The sequence below is a fragment of the Anguilla rostrata genome, chromosome 18 (assembly GCF_018555375.3).
Source record: "Anguilla rostrata isolate EN2019 chromosome 18, ASM1855537v3, whole genome shotgun sequence".
In the NCBI taxonomy this organism is placed as follows: domain Eukaryota; kingdom Metazoa; phylum Chordata; class Actinopteri; order Anguilliformes; family Anguillidae; genus Anguilla; species Anguilla rostrata.
Window position 1 is genome coordinate 16,700,513 of NC_057950.1, and position 16,113 is coordinate 16,716,625.

General features: G+C 45.8%; 1 protein-coding gene across 5 annotated transcripts in view; it reads left to right on the forward strand.

The window, feature by feature from the left end:
- Positions 1-16,113, forward strand: part of LOC135245161 (attractin-like protein 1) — a 194,026-nt gene that overhangs the window by 63,647 nt on the left and 114,266 nt on the right. For 4 of the 5 annotated variants that reach the window (XM_064318051.1, XM_064318052.1, XM_064318053.1 and 1 more), the window contains exons 21-22: positions 7,166-7,259; positions 14,544-14,596. In XM_064318051.1, the coding sequence (XP_064174121.1) occupies positions 7,166-7,259; positions 14,544-14,596 (147 nt within the window). Of the gene's footprint in view, positions 1-7,165; positions 7,260-14,543; positions 14,597-14,687; positions 16,063-16,113 lie in introns of those variants that run through there. The other variant, XM_064318054.1, reaches the window with a different exon arrangement.

A 16,113-nucleotide genomic window follows, 5' to 3' on the forward strand; every position in this document is an offset into this window, starting at 1 on the left:
CCCCCCCCCCCAGCTCAACGGACACACTGTCCCAAACACCAGCTAAGAAAAAAAAATATTTCTGGACTGCGTTACCTAATTTTAAGGTTTGATGCAAAATGCAAATAGTCAGTCAGTCACATTTCTGGCAAAGATCATGATCAGCTCAGCTTGAAGTGCTCAGTTTGAGACTCGGTCTCTCCGGAGGGTTCTCTTTGTGAGAGCTCTGCATCGCTCCCCCAGGTAGCGAGCCGAACATTAATCAGGACACGTTTGTGACCCGAGGAGACGTCCACGCAGCAAAGTGTGGATGCGTGTCAAACTCCGGCCGTTAAAAAATACACGTATGAAAAATTGATAAATAAAAATCGTGCCGTTGCTCTCCAGAATCGGCGTTTTATGAAATATTTATTCACCCTGTCACTTTTGGCTGGCTTACAAAAGCATAAATGGACGGAGCGGATCGATGGGCCGAGCTGGGAAGTGGTGGCGGGTTGCGCGTGCGTCAGCAGGACTGAGCGCTGGGCCTTCTGGGGGGGATGGAGGACAGGTATACGGTAACCCGGGTGGAGGTTACCCCGCGTACGAGGACGGCTGCATCAGCTCTTAATCACGGCTAATTGCTCCAGAACTGGGCCCGGGGGGTACGGCAACGTCGCCGCGAATACGGAACAACGGGGAGTCCCGGGACATCTGCTCTGCTCCCTCTACTAATTTATTACCTGTCTGGGGGGGTGGCGTCTCTCCTCCTGCCAGGGCGCGTGTGTGCGGGGGAGGGGGAACCGGCGCTGTGCCCCCCTGCCCCGCTACGCCCGCTAATTAAACTCTGGGCCTGGAGGAGCTGCAGGTTGCGGGTTGTGGAGGGCAGGAGGGCAGGAAAAGCACCGTCTCTTTGGGCTCAAACTAATTTCACTCTGGATATCTCTCTGGATCTCACAGCCCTTTGCTCTGAAAAGGCCAGTCTCAACGGGCAGGGTGTCTGAGCCTCTGGGTCCCTCTCCATCGACCCCCCTTTCTGAACACTACAGCATGTATTCCTCCTCTCTCTCCTCCTGTAGTGTACACTATCTATTGTACTCACTTGTAAGCTTCTGGCTCATTTTTTCTCTTTATTCATTTGACACTAGCTTTGATTTTAAGCTTTTGGTGTTCACTTGTCCATGTGCTCACAACCTCTATATTCCAGTTTTAAAGCATTCACTTGCTCATCCGCTGAAGTTCGTACTATCCCCCCATCCTTGCTGCTAGACTTCTTCTTGGAGAGATTCAGGGATGAGGCCACTGTTAGTGTGTTAATGCACAAAGAGGGAGGGCATGACCCCCCCCCCCCCCACCTCAAGCATGAGTTCCATACCTGTAGGGTCTAATCTGCATTTGAGATGGGGGGTTATTTAAATGGGACCAGCGGAACCACTGAAATGAAATGCGGTCATATTGTCATAGTACACAAAAATGTATTTTCAAACACGGTGTTACTGCATATTTGTTAGAAGCATCCGCCACAGAAAAGCAGCATGTATTCATTAATTAATGACAGGTACCCCCCCCCTCCCCCCCACCAGCTCATTTATTTACGCATTTGTTCAGAGTTAATGAGGGCAGGAGCAGGTGTAACTCTGCGGTGGCCTGTTTACACACATGAATCAGACTGCACCCCTGGGGGGTGGGGGGGTGGGGATGGGGTGGGGGTCGCACGATAGATGATGAATAATACACCTGGATCACAGGGACAGCTGCATGCATCACAGGGACAGGTACATCTCCACACATCCAGTGCCAAGCAGCCACATTTACTCAAAGCCCTTCCACCGCCAATTTATTTGGTGCGAACTCTCTTGGAGTCTGGATTGGAAGAGGAGAAAAATGTTGTAGCGCTAGAGCAGAGGGTGTTTCAGAGTGATGACGTATCAAAGCTGGCCTTTATTTCGGCACTGTAGAGGTTGTTAGTATTTCCCGCCTCAGGATTCATCATTAACCTTTTGAAACTGAAAATCTTTTAACCTCTTTGTCAAGGGTCCCTCCATCATAGCCGGCCAGCTTTTGCCACAGTACAGCCAGGCGTACACTCACACCGTTTGGCCAGATCTTTATTTTACGAGAATGTCACATTGAAATTTAAAACCAATTTTTTTTTGAGATCGAACTGCTGTAAAGACTGCACTGTAGGACCACACAGCATATTATTATTAAACTTTTATTATTATTTTGCAAGGAGGCGAAGTTGAGATTATAAACCGCATTTACAGACCAGACCTAACCGTGAAACAGCAGAACAGAGGGACAAATACACAACTATTGAGGCCAAGGAAGTGGTCATATGCAATGCACTCAATCGGAACCTCATTCCATTAAAGGAAAAAAAGGACGCAGTTAAAGTAGATGGCTATTTAAAATATGGGGACTGAGAGAAGGCATTTGAAAGCTTCAGTTTTAAATGCGCCTGTGTAATAAAATTATCAGGTTAAGATTTGCCTTTAAATTATTCCAAGACCATGGGCTGTAATGAGGTTTTCTTTCCAGCCTTGTGTGAAACGCTTCCGACTGCAATCTTTACGGGGTCTGATGTTGTGAGTGTTCATAGTGCATCTTGAGCATGACTAGAACATGCACCGGTGTTGTAACCACACCAGTGTAGTGGGAGTGTGACAGAGAAGGCTGTATGAAGTGTGACGATGGGTTTGGTGTTCGCAGTTGGGCGTGGGTGGTAGAGCCGCTCTCTGTGACTCTGTGACCACGCCCCTGTGGGTCTGCTTCCGCGGGGGACATTGCTCTGGCTCCACGGAGACAACGCAACAGACAGGAAATGTGATTTATATCAAATCCCAGCGACGGGGTGGGGGGTTCTGTGCAGTCAGCACTAGTGGGACAGAACAGCACCTCAGTTGCTCCACAACTTCCCATGCCTCTGATTGTGCTGCACTGTGTTTGTCATCATTGTAGGACTTATTTCAGTGAATAGTGTGATGTCTCCAGACTAGGTACTGTATCATGCAAATACAGGACCTGAAAACCAAATGACTGATGCAAATATTCAGAGCTGTGTAGAACTTAGTCAGATTTTCAAGGAGCATTTAAGAAGAGCAAACCATTAGGATCCAATCATGAACTTCTACTGAAAGATTATACCACCACTGGTGCTTAGTCCCCCCCAACACACACAGCCTCATCTCTGTAAATCACTGACCACAGTAGAATTCCCATTTTACCTTGAATTTAGTCACCCACATAAGCTAGTTTTTATCAGGATTCTGCAGGTGACTCTTAGTCTGACTGAATTTTTTATGTTGATGATATTTTTAACAGATAAACTGTTTAAACCTTATTATTGTCTGTCTTTAGGCGGATCTGCTCAATTTGTGAATAGCATTCTTCCAAGTTCCTCCTCCATTTTAAATGTTCCTCAACACTGATGTATGTGACGTAATGGCTACCTCTACCAATGAGACAACATCCACAAAGCTCATCCAGCTTCTCTGTGTCTCTCTCTCTCATTTGCTCATGTTCTTTCTATCTGACTCTATCTAAAGCGCTCTCTCTTTCTTTCTTTCTGTACCTGTCCCTCCCTGTCTGCCTTTCCCCCTCCATCTCCCCATCCCTCTTTCCCTGCTGGAGTGATGCTTAGTTTATGAGTTTTATGACACAGATGGCAGGTAATGATGCTCTCAGGGTTTAGAAATTGCAAATCCATAAAATGTATCTCAGCAAAAATGCGTATTATAATTATGTTGTCTCTAAAGTCTGGCAATTAACATCAATTTTCAGCTTAACCCCTGTTCAGTGTGTGTCTGTGTGTTTGTGTGTGTGTGCTTGTCAGTGCTTGCCTCTCTCTTGGTCTCTCCACCCCTCAAAGGTAACACACAGTTGTGTGTCTTGTTCTGATGCTAATTGGCTGTTTGAAAACCACACATTTCACATGTATGCTGCTTGTGTGTGTGAGTGTATATTCACATGCGCTTGTGTGTGTGCGCGTGTGTGTGTGTGTGTGTGCGCGTGTGTGTGTGTGCGCGTGTGTGTGTGTGTGTGTGTGTTGTGCGCTGCTGCGTGTGGTGAGTGTGTGTTCATGTGCGCTTGTGTTGTGTGGTGTGGTGTTCGCGTGTGTTGTGTGTGTGTGTGTGTGGCGTGTATGTGTGTGTGTGTGTGTGTGTGTGTGTGCGCGTGTGTGTGTGTGTGCGCGTGTGTGTGTGTGTGTGTGCGTGTGTGTGTGTGTGTGTGTCGCAGGTGTGCAGAAAGACTGCAGAGGACTCTGCAGTTTGGGAAAGTTGTGTTGAGCCCACAGGTCCATGTTTAACTGCTGAAGCAGCAGCAGATCTACGATGCTCCAGTTCTATTGTCTGAGTACATTCTGTAGATCCTAATTTAGCTATAAATCACCCCACGGCCCAGCTCTCCCTCTGGAGTTCTGCCACTCCACAACACAATTAAGCTTATTTCTATCCCTGCTGATGCCGTGCGTGCGTGCGTGCTGCTTTAAAGCTAATTGGCTGTTTGAAAAGCACACATTTCACATGTCTGCTGTGTATGTGTGTGTGCCTGGGTGCATTCATGCGTGTGTGTGTGTTTACGTGGATGCATCTGTATGCATGGGTTTGTCTGCGTGTGCTTTTGCTTGTGTGTTCATATGTGTGTGTGTTTGTGTGCATGCGTGTGCACGTGTGTGTTTATGTTGTTGGTTCTATATGTATGTATGGCAGCTGACTATGGATGTGTGTGTTTACGGTACAGTGTAAAAGATTGTGTGGGAGAGTGTGTGTGTGTATGGCCGAGTGTGTGTGTGTGTCTGTATGTCTGTGTCTGTGTTGAACGATGCAAAAGGACTTGCCTGAAGCAATGGTCTTGTAACACAGCGGTACTCAGTTGGAGGTGCCCATCAACTGTGTTCTTAACCTGAAATGCTTCAGTAAATTTATCTGCACATTCATGCGTTTTATTTTATGGGAATGTATAAATACATATGCACGTACTCTGCTTCCATTTAAGGGTTACAGCTTGTGATACCAGGTCTGGAAGAACTCTTGTGTTGATTTGGATAGATGCTGTTGTTATTGTGGAATTAATTGCATTGTGTATAACACCCTTCAGCTGAGAAAGTACTCTGTGTATTTGGCTGCGGGTGTGGAGTGGTGGGGGTTGTGTCAGTTATCCTAATGTGTTTGGCAACGCTTGATCAAGGAGGAAAAAACCAACAGATTATTTTCCGACGTCGTCTTGGCTTTGTGAGCAGATGAGCATGTGGGAATCTCTAATGGCGCTGCGTGGAATCGCTCCGCTGCTGACAAGCCAACAAGTGCCTTTCAGCGAGAGTCCATGTTGAGCCGTCCTTATTGTCTTCTGAAAGTAGGCCAGTCTGCTGAAGGCTCTTCTCCTTGCATTGTTTCAGCGGTTGGCCGTTCTGGGTCGCTGCCTTCAGGAAATCGCAGAGAGACTGACCACTCATAATCCCAACTGAAGAATTAATGTCCAATCAAACAGCCTAGTGAAGAAATGATGTCCAATCAGAAACGCTAATGATGAAGTTCTGTCTAGTTAGAGATCCCAGCAAGGAAATTATGTCAAATCCCTAACTCCGGATCCCACATGCTTGAGGCCTTTACTGCATGTGTTATAGATTTGCGGTAGTGAAGGTGTCCCTGACTATGTTGCTGTGTCCTCAATGCAGTTATGAGTGTGGGTTTCAGTGGAAATGACTGCACTGTCCTCTATGCAGTTATGAGTGTGGGTTTCAGTGTAAATAACTACTACACTGTCCTCTATGCTATGAGTGTGGGTTTCAGTGGAAATAACTGTACTGCACTGTCCTCTATGCAGTTATGAGTGTGGGTTTCAGTGGAAATAACTGTACTGCACTGTCCTCTATGCAGTTATGAGTGTGGGTTTCAGTGTAAATAACTACTACACTGTCCTCTATGCTATGAGTGTGGGTTTCAGTGGAAATAACTGTACTGCACTGTCCTCTATGCAGTTATGAGTGTGGGTTTCAGTGTAAATAACTACTACACTGTCCTCTATGCTATGATGGGGTTTAGTGGAATACTGTACTGCATGTCCTCTATCTATGAGTGGGTTTCAGTGGAAATAACTGTACTGCACTGTCCTCTATGCTATGAGTGTGGGTTTCAGTGTAAATAACTACTACACTGTCCTCTATGCTATGAGTGTGGGTTTCAGTGGAAATATGTACTGATGTCATCTATGTGGTCGTGGAAATAACTGTACTGCACTGTCCTCTATGCAGTTATGAGTGTGGGTTTCAGTGTAAATAACTACTACACTGTCCTCTATGCTATGAGTGTGGGTTTCAGTGGAAATAACTGTACTGCACTGTCCTCTATGCAGTTATGAGTGTGGGTTTCAGTGCTATTCCCATTGTGCTTACCCATGATGTTCCTGGCGGCGTTGAGAGATCCAGGGTCAGGATATGGGTCATCAGGGGGACGAGAGACAGGAACTGCAAACTCATCAGTCCCCCCTCCATCTGTTCTCTCTCTCTCTCCCTAGCTGACATTCTAAGAATGTTAAATGTAGGGTCGGGACCTCCCATTCTATCATTTAAGAAAGTAACGGTTTGGGTAATCTCACATGTGGCTGACAGGTGCCTGTACTGCATGTGTGGCTTTGCCAGCGTTTGTTTACTTTGTGATAAACCATTAAGCGTTTCACTGTCTGTAAAAATTGCTCATTTTTGACAGCGAACAGATGAGCTAAATTTCATGGCTTTAAATGCATTACTTACAAGTTTTGAAGAGGTGCCTGAATTATGTACATCTGTTCCTCAGTCCAGCACTCTGTATTGAGCTTATGTTGATTTTGGATGCTTTAGGGGTGTGGGGGAGGGGGGTTATTCCACAAAAAATACATTCCTCCAGCTGAAGTCAGCTTTTAATTTGGTATTCCAGTAGTTTGTTGTTTCATGTTTTAATCTGCGGCTAGTTGTTCGCAGGGAAAAAAGCCTTCTTTAATGAACCTGGGCTGCACTTGATTACAGTTTGAGTTCATGCAGTGATACTGCTGTAATTTAGAGTTCCAGTTCTGCCTTGTACGTCTGTGTTTGCTTAATGAATTACTGTGTGTTTATAGAACATGGTTGTTATGCTTACTGACCATTTCTCCTGCCTTTCTCCTCTCTCTCTCTATCTGTATCTCCCTCTCTACTCTCCCTCCCTCCTCTGCTTTTCTCTCCTCCCTGCAGCTTGTAAATGTAATGGTCATGCAAATGTCTGCCAGGTCTTGAGTGGAAAGTGTTACTGCACAACAAAGGGCATCAAAGGAGATCAGTGCCAGCTGTGAGTATGACCGCGTGAAGGTAACCATGACCAGAGTCAACAGTAACAAGAACACATGCTTTACGGTTGCTATATTTGAACTACATGTTTATGGTTAGAGATGCTGGGTAAAATTTAGCAACTGTTAGCCAATTTATCTGTCAGAAGTGATTGAGCTGTCTGGCTTGCTAATGTAGCTGGAAAAAGAGTGGGCTTTATGTTCTCTGGGTTTATAACAAGCTAAGCTGTCTACGTACTTGTGCAGCTGGTCAGCTAGTTTTCAAGCATATCAGGTTTAGGTTTTCTGCTGGCAAGCTACCTAGCTCTCTGCTGTCACCTCAAAACTACATCTCAAAAGTAAATCGATGGTTTTCATTTCAGAATGTAAAATGAGCTTTATAGAACTTGGTTGAAAATGTTTTGTCTCTCAATAAACCACATGATATAATTAACCAATAAAGAGTCCTGTGCTGGCCCAGTGTTCTTAAAGAACCTGCGTAATCACTTTTGCATTTTAACTTTGTCAAGCCACAATATAAAGACCTAACTTACTTTTTAAAAGTGTCTCATTTCTAAACCGGAGAGCTGGAGGTGCACAGTATGTCCATTCTGGCACTGCAAGTTCCATCTGATTGGTCATCCTCTAATTGGATGCACCACTGATTGGTTAAGATGTAAATTGGCATGGACAAGAATGGTGCTTTCATGAGCAGATTTCTCTCCAAAAGACCAGTACCAAATTATCTCCTCTAGTGGGCAGTAGAGCTTTGTTGTTGTCAGGGCAAATAAAATTGAATCTAAACAGAATAAACTAGGCTTAGTATTTCTTTTTATTTGGCTCTTTATGTTTAAATATTACAAATGATCATTTCTATTACACAGGATTTTTCACTCAGGCCTCTGATTTCATTTTCTGTTTTACAGCATGTAGTTTCCGTATGTAGTTTATGTACAGTATGGAGAGGCTGTGAAGAATAGCGGTTTAATACCTTTAATGGGGCTCACAAAGAGGGTACACCAGCCTCTGGCAGTGGCACTGGATTAACACCACCAGTTTCGCCAAAGGCTGCCACCTCAGAATAATCCAGCAAAGGGCTTTTCCGTGTATATGCTACAAGTCTTAAGTGTTTTTACGCGTGTCCATTTGGGGCCGCACTCGTGTGCTCGACTGCCTGCGTACACACGTACTCACGTGCGTGTCCCGTGTACAGGTTTGCGCTTGTACATTTGGACCTCGGTTCAAGAAGCAACTGCGGCTGGGTAGCGTATGAGTGTGACTTGACCCCAGCCGCACACTGATGGGATCAACGCCAAACAGACGCTTGTGTTCTCACGCACCGCACGCCTTCCTCCGGAGCCTCGTTCCCAGGGGCCTTCCCGCCTCATTTCACCAGTAACCGCAGACCCGTGCTGGTCCGACTCCACGCTTCTAGAACGTTCTGCTGATGCGCAACTGCTTTCCCATGACAAATAGTGCCCTTCGTTTCAGATTTGTGTTTTTGTAGATGTGTTGTTTCCGGATGACAAAAGTCATGCCAACCGTTTTTCAGAAAAGTAACAACCAATTTTCTCTGCGAATGTCTTTATAGTGGTTCGCTTGTAGGAGCAAGCCAACCAGTGTGGCTTTAAAATAAGCTATTCTGCTGCAAGATTGCGCAAGATGATCACTTTTTACCCAAGAGAATACTCAATATTGTGAAGCACAGACAGAATTGATATGTAAAGGTGTCCTCTGCGCACTGGCAGAGGGAGTGAACCCATTTCAAAGATTAGAAATGGAATTTTCGGTGTTTAGGAACGCAATACCGATGCAGTGGTATTTGTCACTGGCTGGCGGAAAGAACATGTCCTTCATTTCAGTCAAACATTTTATTAATCATCACCGAGTCGTACACAAGCCGACTGACGGATTATCGGCGAGAGCGGCTGAGTTGTGCAGTCATTTCTGACATCCATTTCTTAACTTGGCATCTCTCTTTAATGCTTCACTTGCTCTGCTCAAGTGCTTCTCTGTAAAAAGTCAAAATAAATAAGTGAAGGAATAAGCTCCATCACGCCTGAACATCGCAGCGTGAAATCAAAATCTGTTGTTTTGCTGTATTGATTATGAATAAACAATTTCCTCGCTATCATACGCTCCCCTCCCCATGCAACAGGTGTTCGGGCGTTGAGTGCTTTTAATGAAGACTCCATTAAGAGCAGGAAGGTGTTCTGGAGATGCCGTTAACGCAGAGCCATTAACGGGGAAGCAGAAGGGCTGACGCGCGTTGGGTGAAGCCAGGAAGCCCGTTTCAGAAGTTGGTGTTTTTGAAAGGCCACGCTTCCGTTACGTCGTAAAAAGGAAAAGAACCCCCCCCCCCCCGCCCATTGGTGTTCCGCTAATATTTAGCTCAAGCTGTGCGGAAGCCCACATGGTCTTTGCAGCTCTGTAATCTAACCTCAGGACCAGCTGAGAGAATATTACCTTGAGTGTCACCTGCTGCTCAGTCTGGTTTTTCAGCTTTACAGTGGAGAGAGGAGGGGAATACAGAGAGGGAGGGAGGGATGGAGCATTAGAGGGAAGGGAGTGGGGCTTTGGGGCGGAGTATTATGGGAAGAGGCTGTGTAGTGTAATGGTTAGGGCAGTGGGATTGTAACTCAAAGGTTGTGGGGTCTTCTGTTTTACCCTTGAGCAAAGGTACTTAGCCCGAATTGCTTCAGTAAATATTCAGCTGTAGAAATGGATTTGATGCACAAACATTGTCATTGATTTAGAAGAGAAGTTGAAATTAAGAGGAGTGAGGCAAATAGAGGAATGGACCAAAAAAGTGAGAGGGAGAGAGGTGACGGAGTGATTTCATTTGCCCCTTCCTATGCATTAGATGGCTCAGTTTCTCAGACCCATTAAACTGGATTAGAAACACTCCTGCCAATCAAACCTTTTTAACATGGGAGGGACTGGTGGTTGTTTTCAGTGCAGAGATTTGCTTGTGATGATTGATTTAGGTTAGAAGGAACACCCATGTTGGTACGTGTGGGGAAAGTGCTGCGTCATAACACTGTCCTGCACCCGAATGAAAGTTATCGAATGTGTGATGATGTAACGCGGAGCTGCAAAGGCTTCCTCAATGAAATGCCCTTTAATTTCCTCATGAAGGTTACACACTGTTAAAATACACGGAAGGACCAACGGAAGATTTTTTTAACAGTCATTTCGATTTTTATCAATGCGGTTTTAGGGTAATGATAATGATTGTTAATTGCCAGATTACTGGTACCCATTTCAATGATTGATATGACATTTTGGAAATGTGATTGGGATTCGGGCATTGGGTTTCTTTCATTAATGAGCACATTGATTTAAATATTTGATATGGCCTGGCTGTTATTCTGTTCTCTTGCCTTGGTATTTCATGGTATTCACTGTTCTTCACCTCACACCTGATCCGGCTTCAGTTCAGCGTGGATTCCCTTGGTGGCAATATATTATTACATTGGGAACGGCAGGAAGAGTCGATGCTTCTACTGCAGTACTACCCGTTTACCAATGCTGCAGCTCTGCTTTATTACTGACGTGCCTCCTCTGTGCTAATGCTGTCTGACGTTGGTTTGTCATTCCTGTCAGCAACTTGCTGCGGACCTTCAGGTTCCGTTTGTTAGTGTAGCCATCTTTTTCTGCATGTTGTGCATGCTCCTCCCCTCAGAATAAACTCCTCCCCTTTATAAATGCTTCTCCCCTCGGAATAAACTCCTCCCATTTATAAATGCTCCTCCCCTTCCCTCATAAATCCTCCCTCTAGAATGAACCTCTCCACTTATAAATGTTCCTCCTGTCAGCAGAATAGACTCCTCCCCTTGTAAATGCTCCTCCCCTTATAAGAGCGCTTTCTCTCAGAATAAAGTCAGCCCTACCCTGTTCCATTCAGTGCATATCTCTCTCTCTCTATAGCTCTCCCTCTGTCTCTCTCTTTCTTCTGCTCTTTTTACCTTGGGCTAATAATCCCTTCTGCCCATCTGCCCCTGAGCCTGGTGTTACACGAGGCACCGCGGCATTTTAAAGTCGTGAGGGAAGGCAGGTACCACCTCGTTGCTGTTTCCGTGACGACGAGGCGCAGCTCTTTCTTGTTAAATTTGTCGTGCGGGGTTTGTCCTGGAGTTTGACGCTGGCAGAGCCGAGGAGGAGAGGAGGCGAGCGGAGACAGAACAGGCCTCGTTCCACATGGCCGTCTGCAGCAGATTGCTTGTCAGGACCAGAGAGCTCAGTATATGCTACAAGTCTGACTGTTAGATTGATTACTGGCGAAAGGCAGTCCACACCACTCGCTTTCTGATTCAGCTCCGTTACAGAGCTAGGCAATAAACTCTGCTTATTCTGTTACGTGATTGGGACTAACAGAACAACAACATTGTACAAAGCCATGTCCGGAGGCACATATAATAGCATTTCTAGCTTTTAAGCCATAGATCTAGTTCCTAGATGGGCCTTTTCAGTTAAAATCAATGGGAACAGGTGGGAAAAAAAGAAGCTATTTAATAGCAGGAGAAAATAAATTCTCAGTAATTAAAAACAAATTGCGAACAGGGAGAATTAGCGTTAGTGGTTCAGAGGTCAGGGCAGGACAGCCATGGACAGGACAGGGAGTTGCAGAACGCTGGGTCTCTATAGCAACCTGGAGCGCAGAGGAATCCGATTCCCGCTTTTTTGTGGATGCCCGGCACGCAGCAGGGCGCCTTAATCCTGTTTTCTCAGGTGTGCGTGCGCACGCGAGTGAGAACAAGATGAGATGCCAGATGAAAGTGAAATGTATACACCGGCCGAAGAAACTTAAATAAATCCCTCCTTAAGTGGCTCCATGTGGAGAACGTTTGCCGAGTCCTCTCTGGGAATGTTCGGAGAAGGCCGGTGTCACATGACCCTCAACGAAACGGATTGACTGTGATAAAATGAGGAGAATCAAAACGACCGCGTAGGAAAGCTGGCTGACAGAGCCTGTAGGAACATATTCATCTGCTGGTCAATGCTGCAGTTAATGAAAATGTGGACTGTATGGAGAAATATAAGTGGCAGGTTTAGAGGTAATTGTGTACCATTTTACCCTCTGTTGGCTTTGTAGATTTTTGGGGTCAAATGAGACCACATTTATCGCAGTGCCGTCAACACTGTGATTTTGTTATTAATTGTGTCTGCTGGTGCCTCTTATTGTTTTCCTGTGTATTTTTGTGTCTGTTCAGAGCCAGCTGGCATTTTTAATGGATGTAGAGCGGTCCGTTAATTGTCTTTAATTGTTGCCTTTGAACGAGGGAGGATAGGGTGACGGGGTGCTGGTTTGTGTAATCTGTCAGCTTGGCCGAGTGCTGGGGCTCGAGCACTCAGAAACAGGAGTAAATAAACACAGACGGCCTTCGAGGCTTGAGCCCTGACCCCCCCCCCCCCTTAAGTGCCACAGGTATGCCCCCTGCACGGGAAACGTTCCCTGAACAGGGAGGCGGAGAGCTGTGCAGAATCACTAACAAATAAACAGTGTTAAGTGCTCAATCACAGCCCTTTGTTTAGGCTCAGCACGGTCAACAGGGCCAGCGGTGTGTGGTCTGGAACCCTGGGGTTCCTGCACTGGGGGGGTGGGGGGTTGAATGGGGGGTAGAGGTTTTGTTTCAAACCCGCACTACCCCCACCTTCAACCTCCCTGCCGGGCCCCACTTCTCTCCGCGGGCTGGCCCACTTACACGGCGAAACCTCCTGCAACCTTACGTAGTTTCCTCAATTTGTTTCTTCGTCCTCTTCAGTTCTGTGGTCGTGACACTGCCTGATGTCTCATTACAGATTAACCACTGTCTGGGGCTCTCTCTAGTTTTTTTTCTCTCTTTGTGAGCCTTTCACAATGCAGTTTAAAGGCTGTTTGAGTTTCTTTCTTTCCCCTCCTTGCTCACCCCCCCCCCCCCCCCCACTTCAAAACAATTTATAATCTGCTTAAGTTTGACACAAATGGTTTCCCCTGGTGTCTGAGTGTTAAGTGTTCTGTGGGCAGGCTCAAACCACAGGAGAACGTTCCACATTCCTCCTGATGCACTTTAATCTGCCTGTCATGTAGCGAGCTGCAGATTAATTCAAGAGCCTAATAATCATTAGAAAACAAATGCAGCAAACAATAATGTGCCTCCCCTGAGCCTTGCATTAGAACTGGTCCCGCAGAGTCTCACTCTCACAGTCCTGTAGACAGGAGGGCTGTGGCACGCACATGCTAGAGGCGCTCTTTGTGTCTGTGTGCGTTTAGCAAGCACGCTCCTTTCAGCATGCGGAGTGTGTTGGTGGGAATCGAACAGTCAGTGACTGTAGCTGCGTGCCAGAATAAACAAAATTACGCAGAATTCTTTTCAGGACATGTATTCACGAAATGAATGAGCGGTGATTGATGTCAGATGTTTTTATTCTGTTGTGACATCAGTTCTGTTTATTTAATGCATCTCTCCCCTGAATTCAGGCTCTACAGAATAATAAACCATTTTAATGTTCTGTAATGGTAAACTCTGTTTTTTTTATTTATTTGTGTTTTAATATGAACCAGATGATTAAGCTGGAGCAGAAATGAGCTTCCTGCTGCAGTCATCTCGTGCCCTGCTCCAGCGTGCCTGCTCTTCTGCGTTTGGACACGCAGAGCTTTTGTTCCTGAACCGCAGAGTCTCACAGTGTCGTTGTGCTTGAAGTTGTCCTGTGTGTTTGTGCGCTTTATCATTGTGAAGGGCATTTAGTCTATTATGAGACATGGATGAACAGGGGTTTTGCAGGATTTGAAAATGTAATGCACTGCTGTTGATGAATCTGTACTTAAGCAAAGCCTGAAGTGGGATCTGTCTAGACTATTTATTTATTTTTTGTTATAGGTGTGTGAGGATTGTCTAGTTGTTAAAGGTTATCTAGCGGTACTTTCTGCAGTTATGATGCACATTGTTGTTTGTTAGGTTACACTTATTGATTATTAATGTTCCTCTCTGCTTTCTTGATGATGCCGCTTTGTATTTTTAAGATTTAGTGATGTTCTCCTCTACTGTAGGTTGCTCTGGATATGAGTCTGCTAAGTCACTGTAATATCATATAATGTAAAGCATAGGTGGTTGAAATTGGGTTCCTCCAGTGTCCATTTGCAGACCCCGTTTTTTAAATTTTTATAAATGCAGTCTGAGTGAAATAATTTTAGGTTTACGGTTAACAGGGTTGCAGCATTCACAGAGACCACTGACACTAGCCCTAACACACGCTTGTTGGTTCATTTTAATTCATGATTGGAGGTGTTTTTGAATGCAGTTTCTTTCTTTCTTTTTGAACGGCAGATGCGACTCGGAAAACCGTTACCTTGGAAACCCTCTCCGGGGAACGTGCTATTGTGAGTATCCCGTCACCCCACTCTGGCCGTTCACCCACTTTCACTGAGCCATCTCCGATTTTAAAGTGTGGAAAATCCATCTTCTTAACAGTTACACAGGCCCACCATTTTACCATTAAGAGAAAGGAAATATGAGCAGAGAGAGGAGGACCACATCATAAATCACACCCCATGGAATGACTTACTTACAGGACTCAAAAGACACATTACCATCAGGACTGTTTGGTTTGGGACAGATGTACAGATGGTAGGAGGTACTGTACAATGCTGGTATTCCTCACCAATTAATGTTCGCCTCAGGTAGGTCTGCTGTGGGGTGGAGTGAGAGAGTGAATCACTCACAGGTGTGCTGTGGGGGGTGAAGTGAGAGAGTGAATCACTCACACGTGTGCTGTGGAGTGAGAGAGTGAATCACTCACTGGGTGTACTGAGGGGTGGGGTGAAATTTAAATATTTTGACATCATATCTCACTGTTGCAGTCAGCTCTTGACCTGGATTGTATGGAGTGTAAAAGCTGTTGGCTTTATTCAACTGAAACACGGTCAGACTGAATAGAGGCATGCCTTGAAATGGAGTGTTGAAAGGTCTAAACAGAGGGGTCAGATTGACCTTCCGGGACCCAGGACACCACAGAGCAGAGCCAGGCACTGCTGCATGGTCCTCAAACCCAAACCAAGCACAGCATGGGTCTGACTGAGGTAACCCAGGTAACCTTGGGAGAAGGGGAGATGAGAGGGCTGAATCAGCACAGAGAGAGAGAGCAAGAGAGAGAGAGAGAGAGAGAGAGAGAGAGAGAGAGAGAGAGAGACAGCTTCCCTATCAGGGAACGTCTCCTCGCAGTGGCAGTCTCCTCTGGACGGTCGTGGAGGACTGAGTGCAAGCAGAACATGGCGGTTGGAGTGACCTGGAAGTAGCACTGTTTCCATCTGCACCCTTACAATGGGAAGACTGCGGGGCAAAATATAGAGAGGAGAAAGGAGGGAAGGACTGAAGCTCTGTCAGTCTGAATCTCAGACATTTACAGGCAGACCCTGTCAGCAAGGGGAGAAGTGCATTGTGGGAGGGCACTAGGTGGCGCTCCTGCAGTGCAGTGTGACGAGCGCAAAGGACCGTGCTGGAAATCACAGCGATGTCCCTGATGAGCACGGACTACGATCGTCCCGCTCCCGATCAATCAATGTATCAGATTTAAAACAACTCTAAACAAAAGGCTTCGTCGTGCAGCGGATTTAGTGAAAAATGGTCCGTGTTAGAGGCGGTATAATGTGAAACGGGAGGAACAAGCAGAGCAAATATGCTTTGTCAAGAGAAAAAATAGCCTGCATGACTGAATCAGAAAAGATGAGATGTGTTCAGGCATTGTTGCTCTGTGGCCAGACAGAGCTCCTCCTGGAGCACCTTGTCCTTGTCTGTTCTGAAAAAAATAAAATTCAGTAAAAACTGAATAAAGGAAGCTTCTTCCACGCATGCTGCCTGACAGTTGAATGTATTTAAAGGCATTTCATTGAGAGTGAAC